Here is a 24,191-nt window from a genome sequence, read left to right on the forward strand (position 1 = left end):
TAGGTACTGAGCCAAAGTGTCAGAGACATTTTTGAAACACACATGGAAAAGGAATAGGTTGGCATTTAAAAAGAAAATATACTTTTAAAGTTCACCATCAAGAATAAATGTCCTCCCCCTTCTCCCTCAAAATACCAGGACAAGCAAGGACTGTCAAGGGGTGGAGGGCTGTGTTTTGTGTAATGCTAAATGCATGCTTGTTACCAAATGAACTGCACTGGCTGTGAACATTCACATTTGTACTTGATTCATGTTGGGGCATTTGAATGACAAGCATCGGTTTAGATCTAGGGAGTCCTCAGAACTTAAATCTGTTTGCAGTTAATAACTCCTCACCAAATGCACCGTGAAAAATCACTTGGATGGGAAACAGCAGAAAAGCACTTTAGAACTTGCTCCATAATATGCCTGTGTAAGTTGCTGAAGTGTTTTACTAAAAATCAGTGCTCTCCCAAGTTTGCTATTGACCATGTTCCAGGGTATAAGAAAACACACAGTTAATCTAGCTATTTGAGGGAGCAGAGTAATATAGCATCTTACACCAAGCTCATTAGTGGGGTTTTGCTGCTGCTTGTATGTCACCAGTGTGCCTGACAAAAATCATACCTGCACCACTGACTCAGTGATCCAGCAGAGAAAAAATATTTAGTCTGGTTTTATTCCTCTGACCTCAGAGCATTTCCTGAAAAATGCACTGCTGCCTGAAAACTCCTGCTCTCCCCAGGGATAGAGACCAAGGCCCTAGTGTCCTACAGACACTATACAGAGACACCAACAGCCATTCCGCTTCGTGCCAGCGCTGTATCCCAGCCCAAATATCCTCTATTCTACAGCCATAGGCAGAAATGCATAGGTACTAGGGCAAGGATAAATAGTTTCTCCTTAATATTCTCAGCCTCCAGCTACTTTCAGCTCAGGCAGTTTCCTGATGCAGCTTGTACATCTATTTAACACTCAGGGAATCTTTCTTCCAGATACTTGTCCAGTTTCCCCTTGAACCTACACAAACCTACACAGGCCCTGTGCTTCTGCCACTTGAGATCCCACTGGATACTTATTCAGTTGTCACTCACAGAGGCCGATTATTGCCAACAAGAAGAGATCAGTTCCAGGGAGATCACAGGCTGCTCTCAAACCAAAGCAAATTGGGTTTTTACCTCAGTGTGAGATAGTTTGGAGCTGGGCTCCTCATCAGTTCTCAACTCAGAGTCATGAGTGTCCCTCTAAGATAAACAACATATTGCAAATCCCAGCTGGTCTTTTCAAGGGGGAAATAATTTGGGGGAGTTGGATACTACTGTCACCACAGAACTGAGCATCCAACACGCTCTTGGGCAAAGCACAATCCCATAAACCACAGCAGGAACTAAGAGATGGATACTGTTGATCAGAGGTTCTACGGCCTCTGCAAAATGACAGTGAGCCACTGCACTCAGAACTGAATTTTCCTAAAAGCAAACACTGCCCAGGTTAGGCCACCAGCAGTGAGGAATAAGAAGGGAATAATAAGTGGGGCCTCACTGAGTCCTGTGCTTATCATTCTCCATCTCATAAAGAGCTACCAGAATGAATGTGCTGAAGGGAGGTTAACTGCGGTCATACAAGCAATTTGAGCTCTGACATTTTCTATCTTCAGATTGCTTGACTTCGCAACCTTAACATTCTTTTCGATTCTGAAGAGCTAAGCGTATGTACGTAAATAAGTAAGTATATAAGCAAATTAAGGACTTTGTTTTCTTTCTCAGGAGGGATTCTGGGGTCCTTCAACACGTCTGGATGATAAGCTAGAAGCTTTGATGAAGGCTTCATTTAAAAAACAGAAAACAAGGAAGAGCCAGAAGTTTGTATCTGAGGTTTCAGCAGTCATATACAGGAGATATTTCAAAATTTCTGCTGCAAAGTCACTTAGACCTAATTACTGTGCCATATGCTACTGTGACACAAGCAGGTTTATAAAGGTTAGCTTCTGTGTGCATATATAACACGACACATTTTTAGGAGAAGCATGTCGTAGGACAAGTAGTTTAAGTAGCACTGATTTCTATAATTCTCCAGACCTAAGCAAGGAGAAAAGGTCCCTCCTTTGGTCCTATCTTCAGCACATAAACAGTTGTTGAGGTTTAACTCCAGCTGGCAACTAAATACCACAGAGCCACTTACTCTGCCCCCCTTCCCTCACCCAGAGAAAAGAGGAGGAGAATTGAAAAAAAAGGTAAAACCTGTGGGTTGGGATAAGAACAGTTTAATAATCTAAATAAAATAATAATAAAACCTATAATAATAATATAATTTTAATGAAAAGAGAGACAACAGAGAAAAATAAAACCCAAGAAAGAATAAAACCCAAAAGTGATTCACAACACAGTTGTTTCCCACCCACTGCCTTATGCCCCGCCCATCCCCCAGCAGTGATTGACTCCCCCCAGCCACCTCCTCCATTTTAAAAACTGAGAATGATACTCTATGGCATGGAATATCCCTTTGCAATATCCCCATTTGAAAAAGGTTCACAACAGGGTAAGAGGGTTTTAAACCAGTTGTACTCATTTTGGCTGGGAGAGAGTTAAAAGGGCAGCTTGTATGGGGCTACGTACTGGATTTGTGCTGAGAACAGTATTGGTAGCACACTCATGTTTTAGTTCTCACTGGGCAGTGAGTACACAGAGCCAAGGCTTTTTCTGCCTCTCACCTCACCCCACCAGCGAGGGGGCTAGGGGTGCACAAGGAGTTGGGAGGGGACACAGCCTAGACAGCTGACCCCAACTGACTCAAGGGATATTCCATACAATAGGACCTTGTGCTCAGCAGTAAAAAGGGAGGGAGTTTTATTAGGTCTGCCCTTGCCCTGGCTGGGTATCAGTTTGCTGGTGATGAGCCACTGGGATTTTTTTGAATCACTTGTTTACTTTGTTTCCTTTTTTTACTTATTAAGCCACCTTTATCTCAACCCAAGAATTTTCTCACTTTTACCTTTCCAAATCTCCCCCATCTCACGACAGAGGCTGAAGTGAGGGGCTGAGCTGCTCATTGAATTTAATTGAATTCAATTAAAAACACAGGAATACTCCACCAGTTTTTAATATACTCATAAGCAATACAATTTGTCCCAACAAATATACCACACAGAATCACAGAATATGCTGAGTTGGAAGGGACCCCCATAAGGATCATCGAGTCCAACCCTTAGCCCTGCAGAGGACCTTCCCCAAGAGTCACACATGTGCCTGAGAGTATCCTCCAAATGCTTCCTGAACTCTGTCAGGCTTGGTGCTGTGACCACTTCCCTGGGGAGCCTGTTCCAGTGCCCAGCCACCCTCTGGGGGAAGAACCTATTTCTAATATCCAACCTAAACCTTCCCTGACACGACTTCAGGCCATTCCCTTGGGTCCTGTCACTGGTCACCACAGAGGAGAGTTCAGTGTCTGCCCCTCCTTTTCCCTCTCACAAGGAAGTTGTAACTGCAATGAGGTGTCCCCTCAGTCTCCTCTTCTCCAGACCGAACGGACCAAGTGACCTCAGCTGCTTCTCACACAGCTCAAGGCCCTTCACCATCTTTGTTGCCCTCCTTTGGATGCTCTCCAATAGCTTAATATCTTTCTTATATTGTGGTACCCAAAACTGCCCCAATATTCAAGGTGAGGCCGCCCCAGTGCAGAGCAGAGCGGGACAATCCCCTCCCTCGACCGGCTGGTGATGCTTTGCCTGATGACCCCCAGGACACGGTTGGCCCTTCTGGCTGCCAGGGCGCTGTTGACTCACATTCAACTTGCCACCAACCAGGACCCCCACGGCACTGCTGTATGTTTTAAGAGCAAGGCTGTACTACTTTTAGGAGAGCTAGTTTGTCATGTCAACAATGTATGTTTCCAGCTGCTTTACCATTGACTTCTCTCAAGTCAAGATCAAACTTTTCTTAAATTTCAGCAGTCATTATACATAATTTGAATGTTGTTTGCATTTTATTTAAATAATTCAAAAAAATGATGGCTTACTTTTCAAAAACTAATACAATTTGAGGTAACAATTTAAAGAGTTTTTCTTACCATGCTTTTTATAGTAGTGTTAAAAACATTTTTCAGATAGATACTGAAAATTGGTTGCATTCTGCTATTGCTCAACAAATCTCTCTCTCTCGTTACCTTTCAGTTAGGAGGTAAAATTATATCTGCTGAGAAAATCATTCTGAGCTATCTTCTTGGTGAAAATCTGCAAATATTTCACAACATGTCAGGCTACGAAAGGACACATCTCTGAAAAGAAAGTAAGAACCAGGTGTCCTGGGAAGCAAGATGTCTTCACCACTGTGCACCAGCACTACTGTAGAGAGAGGGCATCAGCAAGGCACAAATGTGGCAGGACCAGACAAACAACAAACATTTGGGAATACTGTAATGTAAATTGGTAAAAAACTGAAACCTACAGAAATAAGAGCAGACAGGCAGGGAGTCTCACAGGTGCAGTAACATGAAGGGAAGCCTGTGAGCCTGCTGGAAAAGGAGGGGATGCTGCTGCCTGGCTCAGCATGCTTAGCAGTGGGTCAGAGTCAGGAAGAGGCAGTCAGGATTTTCAGGGATTTTTTTTTTTAACTAAGTTTCCTTTAGAACAAACATCACTGTTGAGAGAAAATAATTCTATCTGCTAATTTTTAGCACTAAGATGCCCTTTGTTCTGTGTTTAGGTCATGATATAATTCCTAAAAATGGTAAGCACAGGCTTATAGGCTCAGAGATGAAAAAAAAAAGAGAGATATTATCTGTACCTATAAAAGAGGTCTTGAAAACTGAGGCAAAGATACCTTTTAATAAGTCTTTTTTCATTTTAATGAGAACGTAATTGTACAGAAGATTTCAAGTAGCTAACACCTAGCAGGACTTCAGGAAAAAAAATGGGCCACACACTTGCACTACAGAGGCACTACTAACACAGGCACTAACTCACAATGCTGTGCTTTTCTGTTGTGGAACTCCTGTCATATCTGCACTTGGGCAGAGCAGAGCACATTACTGTTTTCTTCCTGGCAAACTGTGGCAGCTCTTGCTTCACACAGTTTCCTGAATGACTGCATTAATTTGATTGACTCCAGATCAATGGTGTCTCTAAACAAGATTAAATTACATGTTCCTTCTGTCTGTATGTTATAGGAGATTACTCTTAGCAGAATCTCAAAGGAAGCAATTAGCTGACCGCTGATGTAATGAATTCTAATTATTTTGTTTGTACAAACAATAAAGCCAGATCGTTTGTTTAGCAAGGAAGGGTAATTACTCTGAGCACTCAGGAAAATAAATCAAACAGTGCTACCTAGACCTGTAAATAATGAGGCTTTGACTTCCTATTTATGCTAAAAATGCTCATGGAATATTTTCAGGTAGCTGGGAGCCAACCTTTGAAAGTAACATTTATCATAGTTATTATTGAGCATTTGCTTGATTATGTTCCTGAGTGTGCTAGGTACCCTGCAGAAATATCCATCTACATTGCCCTGTCACTGGCACCTGCTAAAAACTCACTGCAGCCAGTGCAATTTCCTGCAAATGTTTTTTGTTAATCAACAAGAAGTTGCTCACATCGCAGTCATTAGCCTGTACTGCTCCTAAGGGCACCAGTGCCTGGGGGCATGTCCTCAGCAATGGATCAGGAAAGCACATTACCATACATGGAGCAGGCTCTATTCTGCCCAACATTTGGCCATGTAGGCTAGAAATGGAATAAAATTGGAAGGCAATTGAATGAGACTGGTTGCAGCTGGGTCTTCTGCTTCTCCAGACTGATCTGCTGCTGCTGCAAAATATTCACAGCTCAAACAGGAGAGATGAGCAGGGTCACTGGGGACCTCGTGTTGCAAAAAGCAGAGATCAGTCCAAAACCACCTGAAATTCTGACACTTCTACTGATTTTGTGTGGCTCAAAAGCATGAGGGAGCTGACATATTAGAGACAACCTGATCTTACTGCATGCAAACTCCTCGGATGTTGCAAGCACCGTGATGCAGCCCCCAACCACGTGCTATTCCTGCAGATAGTAACTCTGAGATCAGCTGCTCTCTCAGGGTAGTTGGTTTCCTTCACCACGGCTCTGAAAGGATATTCATCCATACAAAAATATTTTGCCTAAACTTGCTTTCATTTCTAGCAACGTTTTAGGTGTTAAATCTTAATTTAAAGTGAACTGCAAAGCCATGAATTCTGCAGTTGGCTTGCTTTTCCTCTTCTCTTAGCCCAAACAGTGATGCACCCAAAAGGAATGAACATTATTTTCTGGCTTTCCTAAATAGTGCTCAAAAACCCTATGGCAACACAGGCTCACATCCTGATAAAACCCTTAGCCTGAATGAAAAAGAAAAAAAAATAGACATCTCTGCTTAGAGCACTTGGATTCCCATTGTAGTCATACTATTTAAACACTGAATGAAATCTCTGAAGTCAGCAAAATCTCCCTGAAGTGAGCAGGGTCTAAGTTACCGCAACATCTGTACAGGTTGAAGGGAAGCTGCAAATCAGTTGTTGGTGAATGGGAGCCATTTCCCTCAAGCTTATGAGGTATTTCAGTTCTTCATTCCTTCTCACCCTGAGCTGTTTCTCTTTGTTTGTGTTCAGTAGCTATTAAAAACTTACAGAATGTGTTTTTTGTGCTCTTGCTGTAGGACCAATTGACAAACATTTGCTGCCTGACATTATGTTATTCCAGTATCCTTGAAAATTAACTGAAGACTTCAGTCTAATATGGACAATTTAAGGATGAATAAACATACCATGTACCCCCAGGTAGGTGAGGCAGATGAATTAAAAAATGGCATCTAACTGTAGTGGAGATGTGCTTACACCTAAAGCTTTTTGTTTGTTTTTCACTATAACCAACTTGACTCAACCAAATCACATGAAACCAGAGAATTCCTTGGTCAGTCTTCTGGAATATCCCTTTAGGCCTCTTCTAGGGAAAAGCAGCACTACTCAATGTTTGGCTGCTTCTACACCAAGTATTAAACTGTCATATTGTTTTTCCAGCTTGAAAAATTCTGGTGACCTTACTGAGTGAAACAATTAATGCTGAGCCAGACAGGCAAGAACAGAAACTCTTTGGGGGTTTTTGGGAAGGCTGAACTGAGGCCAAAACTATTCAGGAAACATGTGAAAATTACCTTAAAACTGGTCAGTATTTTGCTGGGGAAAAATACTGGAGATGCTACTCCACATTTGAGTATCAGAGGAATATCTCATCTGAATGAGAAAAATCTTGCCTTCTGGCCATCACTAGAAGAAGTGCACTGTCTTTCACTCTTTAAATATTGGTCTCCTCTGAAGAGATGTTGCAACAGGAGAAACTGAGGGTTTGATTTAGCTTAAAATGACTATGTGAGTATGTTCCTGTGACACATTATTCATTCAATCTACTTCATGTTGGGTAAATAAAGCCTTATTCTATTCCTTCTGAAAAGAAATGGAAAGTGAGATGACAGTACAAAGTAGAACCTAACAGTATCTGTAAACAAAGCAAATCATGACAGAGAGAAAAGACTCGGTTCAACACTAAGTTCAACTGAAAAACTTGCTGACTTTTTGAAAATGGGATCAGAAGTGCTGCTTGGTTTAATAAGAAACTGGCAGCATTTTGTTTTCTTTAAGTTTCTCCTTATCATCTCCTGTACTGCTTCTGTTTCTTATGTCATCACTTTGAAAAGAAAATCCTTCACAAGAGGAATTCTGCTGCTTAGAATAAGGATTTAGTCCAATAACATTAGACAAATCTCTTGCCTTTCTCTGGTTTTCTGCATTAGAAAGAAGGTGGGCTGAATGATCGAAAGCATTATTTTTCACAAGTGTCCAAAGAATTAGGAGTCCCATTTTGAAAATTATTTTAGGCACTTATCCCTTAAATGCTTCAGAGAGATATTCAGGTTCTTCCTTAGACTCTTTTGGAAAATGAATTAAGTTCATATAGCCTGTAGATATATAAGAATTGAGTTCCCCTCCTCTTCCAGGAGATGGATATTTAGCTTCTAGAGAAACAGTAAGCAAAGCTTAAGAGTAAAAACTCTGTAATATCTTTCCTCTTAAAATCTGGAGAAAATCAATAACTTCTTTAAGAGTGGCTCTTAATAAGCAAATTAATCTCAGGACTCTTTAGAAAACTTTAAAATAATTTTCTGCAAAATGTCTGATTGAACATTTTTTAGCCAGTGATAGGAAACTGTCATACCTTTCTGAATCTGTCTGGTTCTTCCCGAGATCCAGGAATCTGTTTAAAAGAAAAAAAAAAAAAAGAAAAGAAAAAAAAAGAAGCATAAACTTAAGATCCCAGTGGAGCCTATAAATGAGTATTCACCTCATAGGGGATGTTTCTTTCAAATTTGTGGTCACCTGGATAGAGTGAACCAGCAGGAGATTTTTTTTAATGAGCTTTTTAACACACCTTAGGCAGAAAGATGACACGTTTTTAGGTTCTTGACTATTTGAATCCGATGAGCGGCTCTCCCAGCAATTGCTTTGACTTTACTGACACCTATTGACCATATTTATGCTTACAGAAGGTTTTGGTTAACAAAGTGTAAGTCATTACAATCAACGGCAAACAATTCTCAGAAATATACTCTTTATTGATAGAGGTCATGCTTACCTTCCATGCACTTCAAAGGATTTGTGTTCTAAATAAGCTTTGGATTCGAAGACAAGGTTTCCCAAGGCAGAAATTTTTCAAATGCCTCAAATTTTAGGTGTTTGAGTTCAGATACCTTACAAAGCACTTGCATACAGAAAGTATGCAAACCTGTAAAATCTAATCCTCTGATTAGCTTGAAGTTGAGCACAAAATGTGAGTAGTTTAGCTAGAAAAGTGTTAATTAATAATTATATATGTTTATGCTAAGAACATGGGAATATCTTCAGCATGCCCTGGAATATCTTATATATGGGTATGAATTCTGCCATCCTTAGCATGTCTTATGTACAAGAACTTGGTAACTTCTTTAATAATTTGGTTCTTGCACTAATAAACTTCCTCTTTATTTCATTCCAAATCATTAGCCCATAAAGACAGTTTCAAAAAGGACTAGGTCCTTCTGTGCACAGTTACTTTGAGTCAGTGACTATTCTGATCACTCTGTCTCACAGCAGGAGACACAAACAACGAACAGCAAATATATTCTTACTGAAGGAACTGTCAAAACAAAAAATCAATAGAGAATGTTGTGTGGAGAAAGGGTAAAAAAATAGAAATTCATGTGCCTAGAACTAGGCATATATCCAGACTATTCCCACACACAAACATCTCTTAGTCCCAAACTTCATCCTTCTTTGACAACAGCCAGTTGTCATTCTGTTCTGAATCTTCAATTTTGAGAAATATTTTGAGCGTTGCTTAGAAAGGGAAAAAGATAGCACACAACTCCTTTAATTAATTAACATGTGTAACGTTGAATTAAGACTAGCAATGTGAAGCAACATAAAAGAGCAATGGCAGAGGTCACCAATGAATTGTAAGTTGTCACCTACCGGCAAACTCATGGACTCTTTCAGTTGAGATTTGTAGAGCATCCATCGGTAACGCAGGTCCTCCAGATCTTCAGAATTTCCAACGACAGAATGAAGATGAAGAAGATCCTCAAATTGACGCTGACCATCAGGCACACGAGATCGCAGCTCCTGCAGGCAAACAGAAGGTCAGCAGCAACTCAGAATTATATAGAAGGCCCCAATTTTTAAACTAGCATTCCAAAAACCAGTGGTATTAAATCAAACTACTGGGTACTCTGGAATAGCACATTTATTTTTGTTATTGCTTTTTTGGTCTGAAATGATACCAAAGGTTAATCTGCAGGACTCCTGCAACCTTGGATATTTCTGTTTGTTATATTTCTTACAGCTTTCATTGCCATTGCATCTGGCCATAGTCAGAGTGAGGCCAAATACCAGACACTGATTTTAATCAGCTTCTTTCAATGAACACCTTTACCATCCCACACTGGAAATGTCCAGCCCAACAGGGAGATGCCAGGTGTTCCCTTCCCTTCTACCACTCTGGCTCTGGCAGACCTTTCTTAGTAGAATGGATGAAATTTGTCTTAAATTTCTGAGCTTCATCTATTCTAGAGTCTTCTAAAGCAGAGAGTAGAGTGTTTGAATTTTTTGTCTGTTTGTTCTTTGGGGATTTTTTAGGGGTTTGGGGTAGGGGTGGGTTGTTGCTTAGTTGGTGAGGTGGTTTGGGGTTTTTTTGGTTGTTGTTGTTGTTGTTTGGGTTTGGTTGTTGGGTTTTTTTTAATTCTGAAAGAACTTTCACCTATTGCAATTTTTGTCTCCCTCTTCACTCCCTGAACACTAACCTCAAGTTTGCTCTCGTGTGCCTTAATTTCCTCTGTAGAAGATGGAGTCCCAGCAAGAATTTTGGTCAGTTCAGTGTTTTCTCCTCGTAGCCACTCTTCAAAGTCGTGTAGGAGCTTCAAGTGGCTGCCTGTGTTTTGCCTTTCTCCCATCTTCTCCTAGGTTACAGAACAACAGCAACAAAAAACCCTTTACTGTTATGTCAGATGTTTCCTCTGAAGGTCTGATTGCAAGATCTTAACCTCCAACTTTTTAACCCATAATATCAGATCAAGGCAATAAAATTGTTCTTGTGAAGCTGATATGAAGGCAGATACCCATCTCACCTGCTTATGGTCAGGATCTACATTTAAAAGCCGGAAGGCAGGTCTAGACATCCATCTGCTGTCCACAAGTGCTCTTTTCTTCTTATCAGCCACTGGTCTATCTAACTGCCACTTTTTAAGAAGACTTGAAAACACAAAACCAGAGACATCAGTGCAGTGGGACATCTAATGATAAGACATTCATATTTTGACTGGGGGCTATGGAGAACAGCTCTGGTGAAACAGCACTGTTATTATTATACTGCTATTACTATTACTAGCACTATTACTATTACAGTTATTCACAATATCCTTTTAGCAAAATAAGAGCAAGACAAGAGTGTCTCAAAGCAGCACCAGTACCCTGGTTCTAACATTTCCAAATGTTTTGTTTTCTTTTATTCAGGGGAATAAAAATATTACCTTGACAATATACCTTCCTTTCTATTAACAGGGGGCAGTACAATCAAGCCTTCCTCAACTTAGTAATTTCATTTTTATGCCTATTTTGACACTATATACAAATATAATCGTGCATGCAACGTGGTATTAAATTTTAATACAGACCAGCAAATATGAGCAGTAGTTTGACACTGCACAGTGGAGGCAAAATAAATTAAGTCTTCATTTCCCAGCTAAGAGAGGATTTTAGCTCTGCTTATACTTCTGCAAGTTTGCAAAAGGCACAAGTCCCATTGCAGATATACCCTCCTGGAAGGTATCTCCAGATAAGAAAGCAAGGAGAAGAGGAAGGTGAGACAGAACAGCAGAAATCACTCAGTCTATGCCCGGTTTCCTCCAACACGGACCGGCAATACAAGGGTAATCCAGGTCCTAAGAGGACACTGTCTACTCCAAGCATGAGGTAAAGGCAGATTCAAAGACTCTGGCTCATGGATTCTCTAAAATAGTTTTCTTGAAAGTAACGATTTTCAGTTTACAAAGTATTAAATAAAATCTCATCCTGCTTCTGGCATTGTAACATGGCTGTTCACTTTCACAGCACAAAGCATAAAGCATCAGTTGTGTCTGATCATATAGCAGTAAAGAGCATCCCATCAAAGAGAGATGAGGTAGATCTACATGAACACTTACCCAGTTGCCATCTCCTTAAGTGATTTCCATGACTCCTTCAGCTGATCCAGCTCTGCCTGGACATGGGCAGTTTCCTCTGGAGAAGAATTCTCCATGACCAGCTGGCCATGAGCTTCCACAAGGTGCAGCTGGATCTCCTTATCTGGAAACTCAGCTAGCCATCTCTGAAACGCACAGCCTTACAATTACTTCTAGGTATCCTGGGTAAAGCAGAGGCTATGTCAGACTGAAGGCCATGTTCAGTCCAGGACTATGCTGGTTCTGTTGGCACTAGCTAGAACATACCTAGCGGGAAAAAAAATATGCTGTGGATTCTTGCAAAGAGCCAATGCATGTCAAAGAGCTGATGGCAAAACTTCAAGGGTGCAAGTTGTCAACGCACCTCCTTCTGTCACCTTCCCATGAGATCTTCTGGTTTCCCATAGGAAGACAAAAGCTGCCAGCTGAAGTAACCTAGCAGAGTAACTCTAGCACGCAAAATACTGCTATTCAGGGAAAAGCTGGCAGCTTTGGAACAGCTCAGTTCAACAAAGTCTAAGGCTGGCTAAAATGGCAGTAATGTTCAATGTATCAATGACTACATACAGGCAAAGGCAGGTATTTTCCAGGAAGATCACCCTGACAGGTAGAGCTCTTTTTAAAACCACCTATTCTTTGATAATACTTTATCCATCTCAACAGTTTTAGCCATTTTTCATTGTTCTTGTCTTTTACCTAGCTCCATGCCCCACAACAGAGGGCAAAGCAGGAAGGCAGCAGCAACGAATAGTTATCACAGGAGGAACAAACCATCATTACTCTCCCAAACCAGAAAATCCTCACTAGAAACCCCCACTCTTAATATCTGAATGCTGCAAAGTGAATAATTAACATCTTAAACTAAGACATCTTTCTCACCTCAAGGTCTTCTACCTTGCCCTCGATGTTCTGCTCTCCATCAGCATCCTGGTAGGAATCAATCTTCTCCGTGGTTACTGTGATCCACTGCTGGAGGTCTGACAGTTTGTCATTATATGCCCAGTGCTTCTGAACGTGGTCCTCACTCTGCTGTATCATCATCTACAAATTATAAAAATATGTCAGCAACTAAAGACAGACAAAAAGAAGTGTCTTTACTGGGTCTAACACTATGATGGGCACAGAATCTCATGGGCAAAGAGGAAAAAAACAGCTGGTAACAAGCGACAAAAAACTGTCCTTTGGCACCAGTGGTGCTGAAAACACCTTTAGAGCTCCCGCAGGCCTGAATTCAACCACACGGGGGGGCATTAAGAACTACAATAGCTCCCTTCCTTCTCAGCTGAAACAGAATAAAGACTATATGCATGTTTGGATTTTTTGTACCCCAGTCAATATCAAATACATCTTACACTCCCTGAATCAGAAATGACTGTACAGACTTTTCTGGCAAAAGTCCAATTCAGTGATAAATGGGATTATTCAGATTGAAACTAGAATTCCACAGTGCATATTTGGGTAGCATTTTAAAATATGTAATTTTATAGTGAACTGCATAACTAAGGTAACTTAATAAGCTCTTCTTCTGAGACTGCTTCGGAAGGTCAGTTTATAGCTATGTTTACAAGCTACCGATTTCCTCAGCACAAAAGAAGTATTTATGCAATTGCAGCACTTTTCTCTCATCAACTTTTAGATCGTGAAGCTATAAAAAAATCAAACACTTTGGTACAAAACCCCTATCCAGGAATCTGTGAAGTACAAGCACCACCATGATAATATAACTATGAGGTCTTTTGGTCAGAAGTCTCAGGCCTGCTCCAGAAATAATTTATATAGACATAAAATCTGTGATAAAATCTGTGTGGATGGTATCCTATCCCAAATAGGCAAATCACATGACAGATAATCAGAGAATCCTGGAAGAATTATTGAAGTCATAGGAATTCAGTGCCTTCTTCCCCTGCAATGAAAGTATCTGTCAGTCAAAGCATTTAATGTCATATGCTCAAAGATTTTAAAAATATTTTTAAATAGTGGCAACTGACAACTCCTCAGGCAACTAAGAACTCTTCTTTATGTTACCTCCAGTGATCTTTTCAGGGCCTGAGAGTCAGACGAAAGTTGGTTCATTTCATGCCTGTGTGTGGTATTTGACTGAACAAGCTTCTCTACCTCTTCCATTTGAATGGCAAGTTCTGCCAAGTCATCTTGGATCATCTGCAAAGGAAAAGACAGATTTGATATGGGTAGTGTGCTAGGTATGGCATGGACCTCCACAAAACATACACTAAAGGTAGCTCTATTTGGCAGTGTGAGGACAAAAAACCCCAGCAGCAAGCACTAAGAAATCACAAAGAAAATTAGTTGTTTTGATGTCTAGGAGTAACTGTTTCTGAAAAAAAATGGTTGGACGCCTTACATGTTACTAGGAGATAACAAAGAAGGTAAGTTGCTGAGAAGCTGCCAAAGGATACACAGTATAACCAGCTAAGTACTACAAAGAGCCGTGGTGATAACACCCCTGTGTTCACCAAGAACGAAGAGGCACGATATTGCTGGATCACCACAACTCACCATGGCAGAGTCACATCCCCTCTCTCTTTCCCTCCTGCTCTTCTCTGCTCTCTCCCAGGCATGTAATTCCACTGCATGCCTTGAACAGGCTCTGCATTTTGGACCCTGAACCAGTTCAAAACATGGCCAAAACCAAAAGGAAAATTTTGATTTTTTTTTTCTTTTTTTTTGATTATTGTTTTTCTTATCTTGGCCAGATGAATCAGTCCATGGAGTAAATCCAGCATCTGTCAAAGCTGTGACAAGGTAAAGAGTGGAAAGGGGGTTGATGCAAAAGGAGGTGGAACAATGGGAACTCTTTTGGAGGAAGTTAGATTGGTTCAGGTTATCTTGTGCAGTTTCACTCCAAGGGGGAAGTATCAGAATACATTTTCTTTAGCAATAAAACTAGCCCAAGAAGGTGTGCTACTAACAACTTCCAGCTGCTTGTTCCTTCCCTCAAGTTCAGTTTGCCAGTGCTTCATTTACCTTGCTTTAATTTCATTTACTCCATGATATAAACTGGACCAAATGAAATTATCTAACTCACAATCAATTGAAGCGACAGGTACTGAATTCCTAATGCTAATAAAATATGACAATAAAAACAAACAAGACCACAATTAGTTGAGGATCACACAGACGAGCAATACTGTAATGTACCTGGAGTCTCTGGAGCTGTGTCTTTTTACCCAAGAGGTCAGGTCGTGGTTCCTTCTCTAGATCTAATTTGGCTTTGATGGCAGATAATTTCTTCTGCAAGAGTGCAAAACCAGCATCAAAGTTCTTGTGTTGCAATATCAAATTCTAGATGGAGAAAGAAGAAAAAAGATCCAGCATTCAACATATATCCCTTGGCATTGTCTTTTGTCAATGTCTACCTCATGTTCAGAATAAACACCAAGCTGCACTACACAACAGACCACAAATTTCTTTGAATATTTGATCAACCTAGAAAAAGGGATTGGGCTGGCTAGTACTAAATTTATATCTGTAAAACTGGCTTAGTAAAGAATTGACCATTGTCACAGGCAAAGACAGTATATGGGTTTTGTAGTTCACCTGGAGTTTGTTCTTGCTTTGCAGCAGACTTTTGTGTAGAATTTCTCTCTCCTTTGAAGCTTCAGCTACTTCTTGAAGGAAAGACTCTGCTTTTTCCTCACCAAGGACATTGTTTAGCAAATCCTTCTTCAGCTGTAATGTCATGAACTTCTCTTTGAACTGGGAGCTTTCAGCTAGAGCAGCCTAAAGGAGAAAAATCCTTCCAGTGAAATCTTACAAAACAAATAAAAACCGTATAATCATATTATTCTCACACAAGTCACACAACCAAAGCAGTATGACAAAGTCAAGTAAAAACAGCATGCTGGGCCAACAAGGGGTAACAGAAGGTACCTGGACAGTGCCCAGTTAAAGGAAAAGTCTTCCTGATAATGTTAGAGGCACCAGGGCTGCATCCATTTTGTGAACAGAAATAGAGGAAAGCTGTACTATGGAAAGAGTTGTCTGTGCAGAGGAGAGGCCTAAACAACCAACAGAAAGGACAGCTTGAATGCTCATCCTGAGGATAAATTCCATCCCTGTTCCCAGACACATTTAGTCTGAAGATCACAGGGATGACAAAATAACAAACACACCTTGCTGGGCACATGCAGAAATCGTGCATTATAATCCCATGACTATATCACTACGCAATTCTTAACAGAGTCTACAGACTTCCCACCTGGGGAGATTTGGCCTAATGCTAAACAATATTATCATCATTGTCAAAGATATCTAAAACTTTAATGCAGCCTACTCAGCTGACAACTCCAGATAAACAAATGGAGGGCAGAAAGTAAGACAATGTGCTACAGCCAGAACTAAGTAAAGACCTCCATCTGTACTGTGGGTTTTCCTGCCATACTGGAAAGACCCTTCCAGCTGCAGCTGACTGGCAGCTCTATGCAGGCTTGGTCAAACACAAACCCAGTATCATTTCTGAACTTAGTAACAGGTTTGCTACCTCAATGTGAGCCAGTGCTGGCTCTGGAGTCTCCAGGAGCATCTGGACCGATGGCTTCCACTGTTCAAAATTTTGCAGGGGATTTTGGAAGAGTCTTCTCAGGTGGGTTTCTGTATCAGTGCTCATTTTAGAAGTCTTGCCTTTTACACTGCAAAGATAAAGTGACAACCAAGGAAAGGATTATGAAGAAATCCAAGTCCAAACATCCTATTCACCAAGGCACAAATTAACACAATACTCATGTGTAAACCATATCCAACACAAAAGCCTCAGTCTTTTTTACTGAGTCTAGTGTTGCACACCAACAGCTGCTCTGTCAGTCAAAGACATCTGACAAAACTTTATTTAGATGCTGTAAGACACATTTGTCTCTTGTGCAACTGTGTATCAGGAATTACTTTGCCTTTCTAGTAGCCAGCAGTCTACCCTTGTTTAGGATCTTTCTTGGCTGCTATCACCAGGGTGATGTAACAAATCACATTATCAGGGCAGTCTAAGTTACTGAGGGAAGAAACAACCTAAGAGTGTCTAGAATGTAACTGCAGTTGCCTGTATTGTTTCACATACTATAGAGTCTTTTTTTCCTTTAAAAAAATTATATTAAGAAGTCTTTGATCACCCTATGTTACCCACAAAAATGTGGAAAATACATTTTTATTTCAGAAACATTTTTTAAATTTTGCAGAACCACTTGAACTATCCACCTATTAATACGTATAGGTGATTCTGATTAAAGCTTTGTATTTATGAATATGTACCCAAACACATGCACAGCTATATTAAGTGTATATATATATTGAAAAAAATTAAAATCAGCAAGCATTCAATAAATATCCAGGCTTCTCTTATAAAGGCTTATCCAAAACACAGCTGAGTAACAAGGCCCAGCAATGACACACCCCATGCAGCTGCCTCCTGTTTTTCTCAGCTTTCCTGACCTCTCAGTCTGCAGAATCCTGTCTGATATGGCAAAACACAGCCCAAAATCTATATTCATACAGGAACAGTACCCTGCAAATTCACAAGACAGGCAGGTGAGAGCAGTGTCAATCAGAATCAATATTACCTTTCTATAAAAACAGAAACAACAATCCTACCTGTGTCACTGGGACATGACGGAGCTAAACAAAGGCAAGACTGCAGAGGCCAAAAGCTACGCAAATAGAAAGTCCCGACTTTACACGTCCTCTGCCATTTGCTCTGCTGCCCCTGCCAGGCTCAGTGTGAAGCTGCCAGACTTCCCAAAGAAGCTTTGGAGAGAAGCTGGCAAAAGAGCAGCTGCCATTTTCTACGAAGAGACAAGTTCCCTGCCTTCTCTGCTCCTCTTTGGTAGTTTTTAAACTGAAATCGTTTCCCATAATGACCTATAACCCTTTCAGCAGGACAGCATACTGTGCACTGGACAGAGGAAAATAAGCTTGGATACAGGAAAAGAACTAACCTTTTTTTTCCCCTTAAAAAAAAAGATCCTTTCTTCTAGTTTGCAAACTTGCTGCAGCTTCTTTACTTCCTGATTCCAGGCAGCCTGGAAACGGAAACACTGAAGTCTGGGGAGAGGCTAAACTTTCAGAGTTTCCAACCCAAGGCAAGTTGAAAACAAGAACGTGCACATAGGCTGCCAGGAGAAGGAGAATAAACTCTGCCAAATAATTCCTAAGGCTGATGAGTCACCACAACAAACTCAACTAGGGAGGGCCATAATTCTTCTGAACCGTTTACTACCACATCTCCTGTCCTGATTTTCTAGTTGCTGTCATGAAAGACAAGCAAAATACATGAATTATTATTCTAAAATGCTAATAAGATCAAATTAGCTGCCAACAATCTAATTTCCTTCAAACCATACACAACTTCAATGATGCAAGATCACTGCTTGAAAATGACCAGCAGCCTACAGCTCCCAGCAAATGGCTGAAATTACAGCTTTACTGAAACATGGAGGCGGATGTAATTAACAAAAGCTTTTCATTTCTACCCATCATGTAAAACTGGATGGCATATCACTTTTTTCTTAGGCCCCTGTCAATCCCTTCAGTGTCTGAGAGAAGACTCCCCCCCCCCCCCCGCCATAATCAGACTTCCCAGTACCTTTGATACTGCTGTATTGCAGAGACAACACTCTCAGCGTGTGGCTGCACATCTTGGGAAAACCGTAGCAGTTCCTTAAGCTGAGCCTTCAGCCTCTCAACCTTCGACTCTTCTGCAGCCAGAGCTGCTCTTGTAGCCTTAGTCATAAAAACAATGAACAAATTACACCTAAAGTAGTGTCTGACACATGAAATGAAGAAGTAAGGCTGTCTCTCAGGGTATGCACAAGTCCCCTTTCAGTGGGTTTTTTCCTAGTTGTAAGGAATGTGTGGACTTCGCTAAGACAGAAAACATTATCAGCAACAGTTTTGTTCCAGCAGGGTCTCTCCTCTCCTCACACTGTCCAGCCACTGCATCTGATCTCCAGGGTTCACTGTTCAAACAGAGTGAATCACAAACAGGCCCAGTTTCAGTTTGCTGATTGTAGTACATAACATGAGATGCATTTTTGGAGCAGTCTTAGCAGCGTCTGTTCGCATCAATAGATCCTTCTCAAAGACTCACATATGCAGAATGTTAATTCTAGGGTGACTCAGGGAAACAAAACAACTAAAACTCATGCAAACGTAGCCGGATTGAACCAGTCTAAATTTTGTGGATTCTTTTTGCATATACTTTTCCCAGCTAGTCCTGCTGAGTTCTAGACATACAAACAGCAATGAAAGGCATTTTCAGAACAGATAATAAATGCAAAACCAGCTCTCGAGAAGAAATGAGTGGTAAAGATTCTTATCTACTTTGTGTGTGATGAATTTTTTTGCACTCATTTTTTGCGACATTGATTTTGGTGTAAATACTGGATTGTTTCAATCTTGGGACTTCTTAGTCATGATGATGTGTCTGCCAGTAAAGGAATACAGATACCCATCTTATACAGATGAAGGATATAATGTAGAAATGGTCTTATCAAATACCTCAGAAATGTGTTTATTCATGTCTGTGTATGTTTGTATGTATTTATATATACAGTGAGGCATTAATTTCCTTCTTTTTAAGTGGAGCAAATTGTGTTGTTTGCTCTGTATTGTGTTCTTTTTGCATATGGTCCCTTTGAACTCTAGACACAAACTCCAACACGTCCTTCCACCCTCCTCCCTCTGTGCAGCCTGAGATGAAGGCTGGGGCAGTTGATTCCACTGTTGCTAGTCACATTTTCCTCAGTCTGTTTCATGCACACTCATACTCCTTCCTTATCACTTTTAACGAATGGGACAGGCACCTGTTGGATATGACTATAAATGTTCAGTCTATGGCTGCACTTGATCCTCCATACAAAAGGTAACAACTTACATTGCATTTTCTCCACAGAGTTACAAGCTCATCTTCAGTCTTTTCCCCTTCCCCAGGGTTCAGGTCATTTTCTAGTCTCTGTAGATCTTTTCTCAGCTCCTGGATGTCTGCTTCTAATTGTCTGGCTTGGTACTTATAGGCACTTTCTGACTGTTGGATCTTGAGCAATCTCTCCTCCTCCTCACTACTTAGCAGTTTCAACTTCTCCAAGGCTTTCCTTAGCTTTTCAAGTTCATCCTTCAATCTCACAGCTCCAAGTGGAGAGGTATTCTCAATCACTTCTGCACACTGATTTTCAAGGTGCTTCCATTTCTTTCCACCACTCCTAATGTTTTTTGCAATTTCCTGCAAAAATAAGTTAAATAAAGATTATCTGCAGGAATGGGAAGTTGGGGAAAAAGCTGAAAGCAGTAAGAAAAAAAGACCACCTCTCCTGGCTATATGTATTTTGTTCTTCACTTCTTATTTCAAAATATATCTTTTTGCAAGTGACCAGAAGCCAAGATTGATAATTTGAGTAATTTCTGAGTAATACTAACTGCCATGATTCTGAAAATATCGTCTTGATTTTCATAAATGCTTGTCACCTGAGGTCCCTAACAAAGAAAACGGGAGCTGCAGACACTAGAGAATATTAATAGTTAGATCTCAGAGATTTTTAAGCTAAACAGTTGAAACAGTGGCACTAAAAAAATGGATATTCTCAAAACTGATATTTTCATCACCAGCTCTAAACTCTCAAAGTCTATGAACCTTTAGGGTCTATTTGGATCATGTTTACCAAATACCATTTATTTAAACAAGTTTAAAGGACAATATTTTCAAAGAATCATGTAACCGTAGGAGATCAGGCTTTAAGAAAAACAAAACAGACCAGTTTGTGACTCATGCTACAGTCGGGAGAACCATACGTACTACGAGTTTTAGGACCTGATACAACTCTTCTGCCCGAGTTTTAGGACCTGATACAACTCTTCTGCCCTAGCCCATGTTAAAATCACCATCTTATCTAGTTTGTGTAATTCTTTTCTCAAGTATACCCTTGTGTGGTTTGAGCAACACATACAGGCATGAAAAACACAGTCCTAACTCCTTTTTAGAGTTATATTGTTCAAGGACCTTCAGTGCCTTTAACTTGTCCTCTGCTGAAGACTTGGTTGCTTCTCCAATGCAGCAGTTTAATCTTTCTGTCACACCATTCAGCCACGATTGAAATTGGTTGACATTGGCACTGTACTGTTCATGTTCCTTGGTTATCGTTTCAAGCAGTTTCACTCGGTTCTGTAACAAGAGACGTCAGAAGTGGTGAGGACAGCGCTTATCTGGCTCTTTTTCATTTACTTTGTAACCCAGAACTTATAAACAAAGAGTCCCTTTCCCTGAGCCCCCATAACACTTGGCCTCCACAGGAATTCAAAATTCCTCTTGAGAAACAGACTACAAAAATACATACAGGTTTGTCCCTATTTGTATTGTGCTGCAGGTTCTCAATGTCTAGTCTCTGAGAAGACACTGCAAGGTCCTCTCAGGTGAATTTTTGGCCTCCTACCCAAAACATCTTATTCTCTCATTAGAAAAGAAAAGACATAGAAGTTTGTTTCTGGTTTTTACTTTGAGACACAAGCAGTTATATACCCCTTGCTGGTTAAAAATAGAGATGGGCACACAACAAATTGACTTTCCTTATCTTTCAAAATGAAAATAAGAGAGATTGCATTAGGGGCATGCAAATTGTTTTAAAGTGTTCATTATTTAAACAGGCTGCACAGAAAACGACCATCATCTTCAGTTGTGTAGTCCAGGCACATTCACACTTACTCAGCAGGTCACAAACTACTCTGTGGTGGCAAAGACGCTGGAAGCAAATTCAAGCCTATGGAAAGCAGGCTTCATTTTCCAAGTTACTGTGTGTGCACCCTATAACCGACAATCCCTGAATTTACAGGGGCCTACACGTCACAAATTGCTCCCTGCTGATGCAGTCTGGCACTCCTCACAACAAGACAGAGTCACGTTTGCTCAGACTAGACTTGCTTGCTAGCTGAAGTTCAAGCCTTTTTGATTTTGACATAAATCACAAGGAATCCGGCTCTGCCATTTCATTAGTATAATATTCAACTTAAATATTATTTTCTGGAAAATCAGACTGATTTTTTCTTGCCCTTCACCAGCTGGCATAGAGAGCAGCTGAGCTACACTATGGGTACATTAGAAAAAAAAAACCTTTCCTTGCATAATCCATTAGTGCCTGCAGCACCCTTGAAAGGCTTTGCTACCACAGACAATGGGACGAGTTTCATTTTGTGTAATATAGGACACATCACCTGCCTCTGAGCAGAGCTTCCTCACAGTTGCCCACAGAGAGGAGTAGGGTGACAGCTGCAATTGTGGGCAGAGCTGCTAAGTCCCCTCTGCATTTCCCTTGTGTCTGTGATGCTCGGGACATGTCCCCACACCTGTCAACCTGCCTGAGGTGGCAGTGAGCCACTCTGTCAGCCTATTCTCCAGCCAGGCCAACAGGAGAATGGCATAAGAATCAGTCACCATAGGATCTCCCATGTGCTGGGGGTTGTGGTCACTCTGGGACTTTGCTGTTCACCTTTGCGACAGGTTAAGCCCATGGTTAAGCCCAGGTTAAGTACAAAGCCACCACTCTACATGTGGCACAACACTGGTGTGTTTTCTACACTGCCACTGCAGTCTCTGGTGACTTGTGCAAATGATGAGTGACTCCCCTAAAGTTAGTTGACTCGCTGTGGCACAAAAGAGTGATAGCTAAGGGACAACTGCTTCCCACAGAGGATGACATGCTGCACCACCCATCATGGGTTTGGATGAGACCAAAAGGCAGAATTATGGCTGCAGTTTTCTGTGACCAAGATGTATCCAGCAGAACACCTAAATTGTTAAATCCCCTTGCCCTGATTCTGACATCTGCAGAGGTTAAACAATTCACTCCTGGACCTCAAGTTAGGACTTAAGAAGGCAACCTTGTAGCAGCATAAATGGGCCACACACCCATGTGAACCAAGTCAGGGCAAGCTTATTGATTCCAGGCAATTAGGCTAATTTGTTGCACTGAGAGGAGCTCGAAAGGGTGTAAATCAGAATAACAAAGTGGAGATATTAAGCTCAAAAATCTTATGCTAATATATAGGCGGGTTAAAAGGAAGTCGAAGTGACCCACCCTTGGCCAAGGCTGTTCAGCCAAAACAAAGGAGTGCACAATTTGGGTGTGCTGCTGGTCTATCAGGTCAAGGAATAGGTGCCATGGATCTGGACAGACTGTGCAAGTTGTCAGACAAAAGGCTTACAAAGAGCTGGCTGAGTTGGCCCCCCAAGAGGTTAGGCAGGAAAACTTTCCAGTGATGGAAAATATGGTATCACTTGCTCCTATTAGGTTAACTGTTCAGGGAGCAGGACAGTGTGAAACTCAACGTCCACATGCATTTGGTTAATGTGAGGAGACATTATGAAGGACATGGCCCTGGAAAGAGTGAGAGCACTGACAGGAAAAGAATGGGTTTGCCATGGGCTGCAGAGAAAGAAATGTGTCCGAGCAGCATATACCCAGCCTGGGCACTCAAGGAAGGTGGATAAAGGCCTAGGAAAACCTCTACCCTAAGATCCCCTTACAGTCAGCAAAAGCAAGTGAGTCTCCTCTGGAAGGCAATCTAGACCACATAAGGAAGTTCCTGCTTTAAACCTGCTGTGGTTTCTCAAGTAGAGTACAGAAAGCTCCTGTAGCCCTTCCTGGTGCTTTTAGTCTTAGCTCTAGGGTGCCTAAGCAAACCCATTATAACTATCTAGGTTTCAGTTAACAGAGACAACATGGACTGAAATTAATTTGCTGTGCTCAGAAATTTTATATATATTTCCCTAAATATCAGCATACTGTATATCAACTTTTCTTACCTTCTTCAGACACTATTTACACTAAAACACACAATCATCTACCTCTGCATATGGTAAATTACTGGGCAAGGGAAAGCACATAGGAAACGGCTTCCACATCTAAAAATATTCCTGTCAATGCAATTAAAAGAAAATTATGTGCTTTTAAAATTTGGGAATGTTAAGAACACATGTTAGCACTAAGAAAATAAAAAAAAAAAAAAACAAACCAAAAAGCCACCATTTGCTCATACCAGAGAAGCAATATCACAGGCAAACCATTTAAGAAACACTGACCAAGAGCCTGCCTTCTGATAGAGCTGGACAACTGCACAGGATCTAAAAATGCTCTTCAAACACAAGTGTCATATACAAACACCAGAGAGCCTCCTCTGGGAGGCAGCTCAGGCATTCAGCTGGCATCTGCAAGGCACATTTAGCCTCGCCTCTCATCATGAGAGGGGCGGGAGCAATCTCCTTACAACTCTGTGTCTCTTTCATTCACTCTTCCCGCCTGTTGGAAGAGGTGTCAGGGTTTCTCTAACTAGTGTTATACTTTCCAACACAATTCCCAAGGTACCTGTATCCTTGGCATTAGATAATGAACTCTGCATTTACTTTGGTTGCAAAATCCAAGGCTTCCCACTCCCTTTTGTGATCCATATCTCCTGAAAGAGGGATTTCTT

General features: G+C 41.0%; 1 protein-coding gene across 2 annotated transcripts in view; it reads right to left on the bottom strand.

The window, feature by feature from the left end:
- Window positions 1-24,191, bottom strand: part of SYNE3 (spectrin repeat containing nuclear envelope family member 3) — a 59,779-nt gene that overhangs the window by 7,613 nt on the left and 27,975 nt on the right. For both annotated transcript variants that reach the window (XM_027673912.1, XM_027673910.1), the window contains exons 5-17: window positions 20,731-20,892; window positions 19,612-19,956; window positions 18,322-18,458; window positions 16,234-16,381; window positions 15,291-15,473; window positions 14,892-15,035; window positions 13,758-13,892; window positions 12,612-12,773; window positions 11,715-11,878; window positions 10,641-10,764; window positions 10,317-10,472; window positions 9,490-9,639; window positions 8,198-8,236 (exon numbers count right to left, since the gene is read on the bottom strand). In XM_027673912.1, the coding sequence (XP_027529713.1) occupies window positions 8,198-8,236; window positions 9,490-9,639; window positions 10,317-10,472; window positions 10,641-10,764; window positions 11,715-11,878; window positions 12,612-12,773; window positions 13,758-13,892; window positions 14,892-15,035; window positions 15,291-15,473; window positions 16,234-16,381; window positions 18,322-18,458; window positions 19,612-19,956; window positions 20,731-20,892 (2,049 nt within the window). The remainder of the gene's footprint in view (window positions 1-8,197; window positions 8,237-9,489; window positions 9,640-10,316; window positions 10,473-10,640; window positions 10,765-11,714; window positions 11,879-12,611; window positions 12,774-13,757; window positions 13,893-14,891; window positions 15,036-15,290; window positions 15,474-16,233; window positions 16,382-18,321; window positions 18,459-19,611; window positions 19,957-20,730; window positions 20,893-24,191) is intronic.

The sequence above is a fragment of the Neopelma chrysocephalum genome, unplaced genomic scaffold, assembly GCF_003984885.1.
Source record: "Neopelma chrysocephalum unplaced genomic scaffold, ASM398488v2 Primary Assembly neopelma1_24, whole genome shotgun sequence".
In the NCBI taxonomy this organism is placed as follows: Eukaryota; Metazoa; Chordata; class Aves; order Passeriformes; family Pipridae; genus Neopelma; species Neopelma chrysocephalum.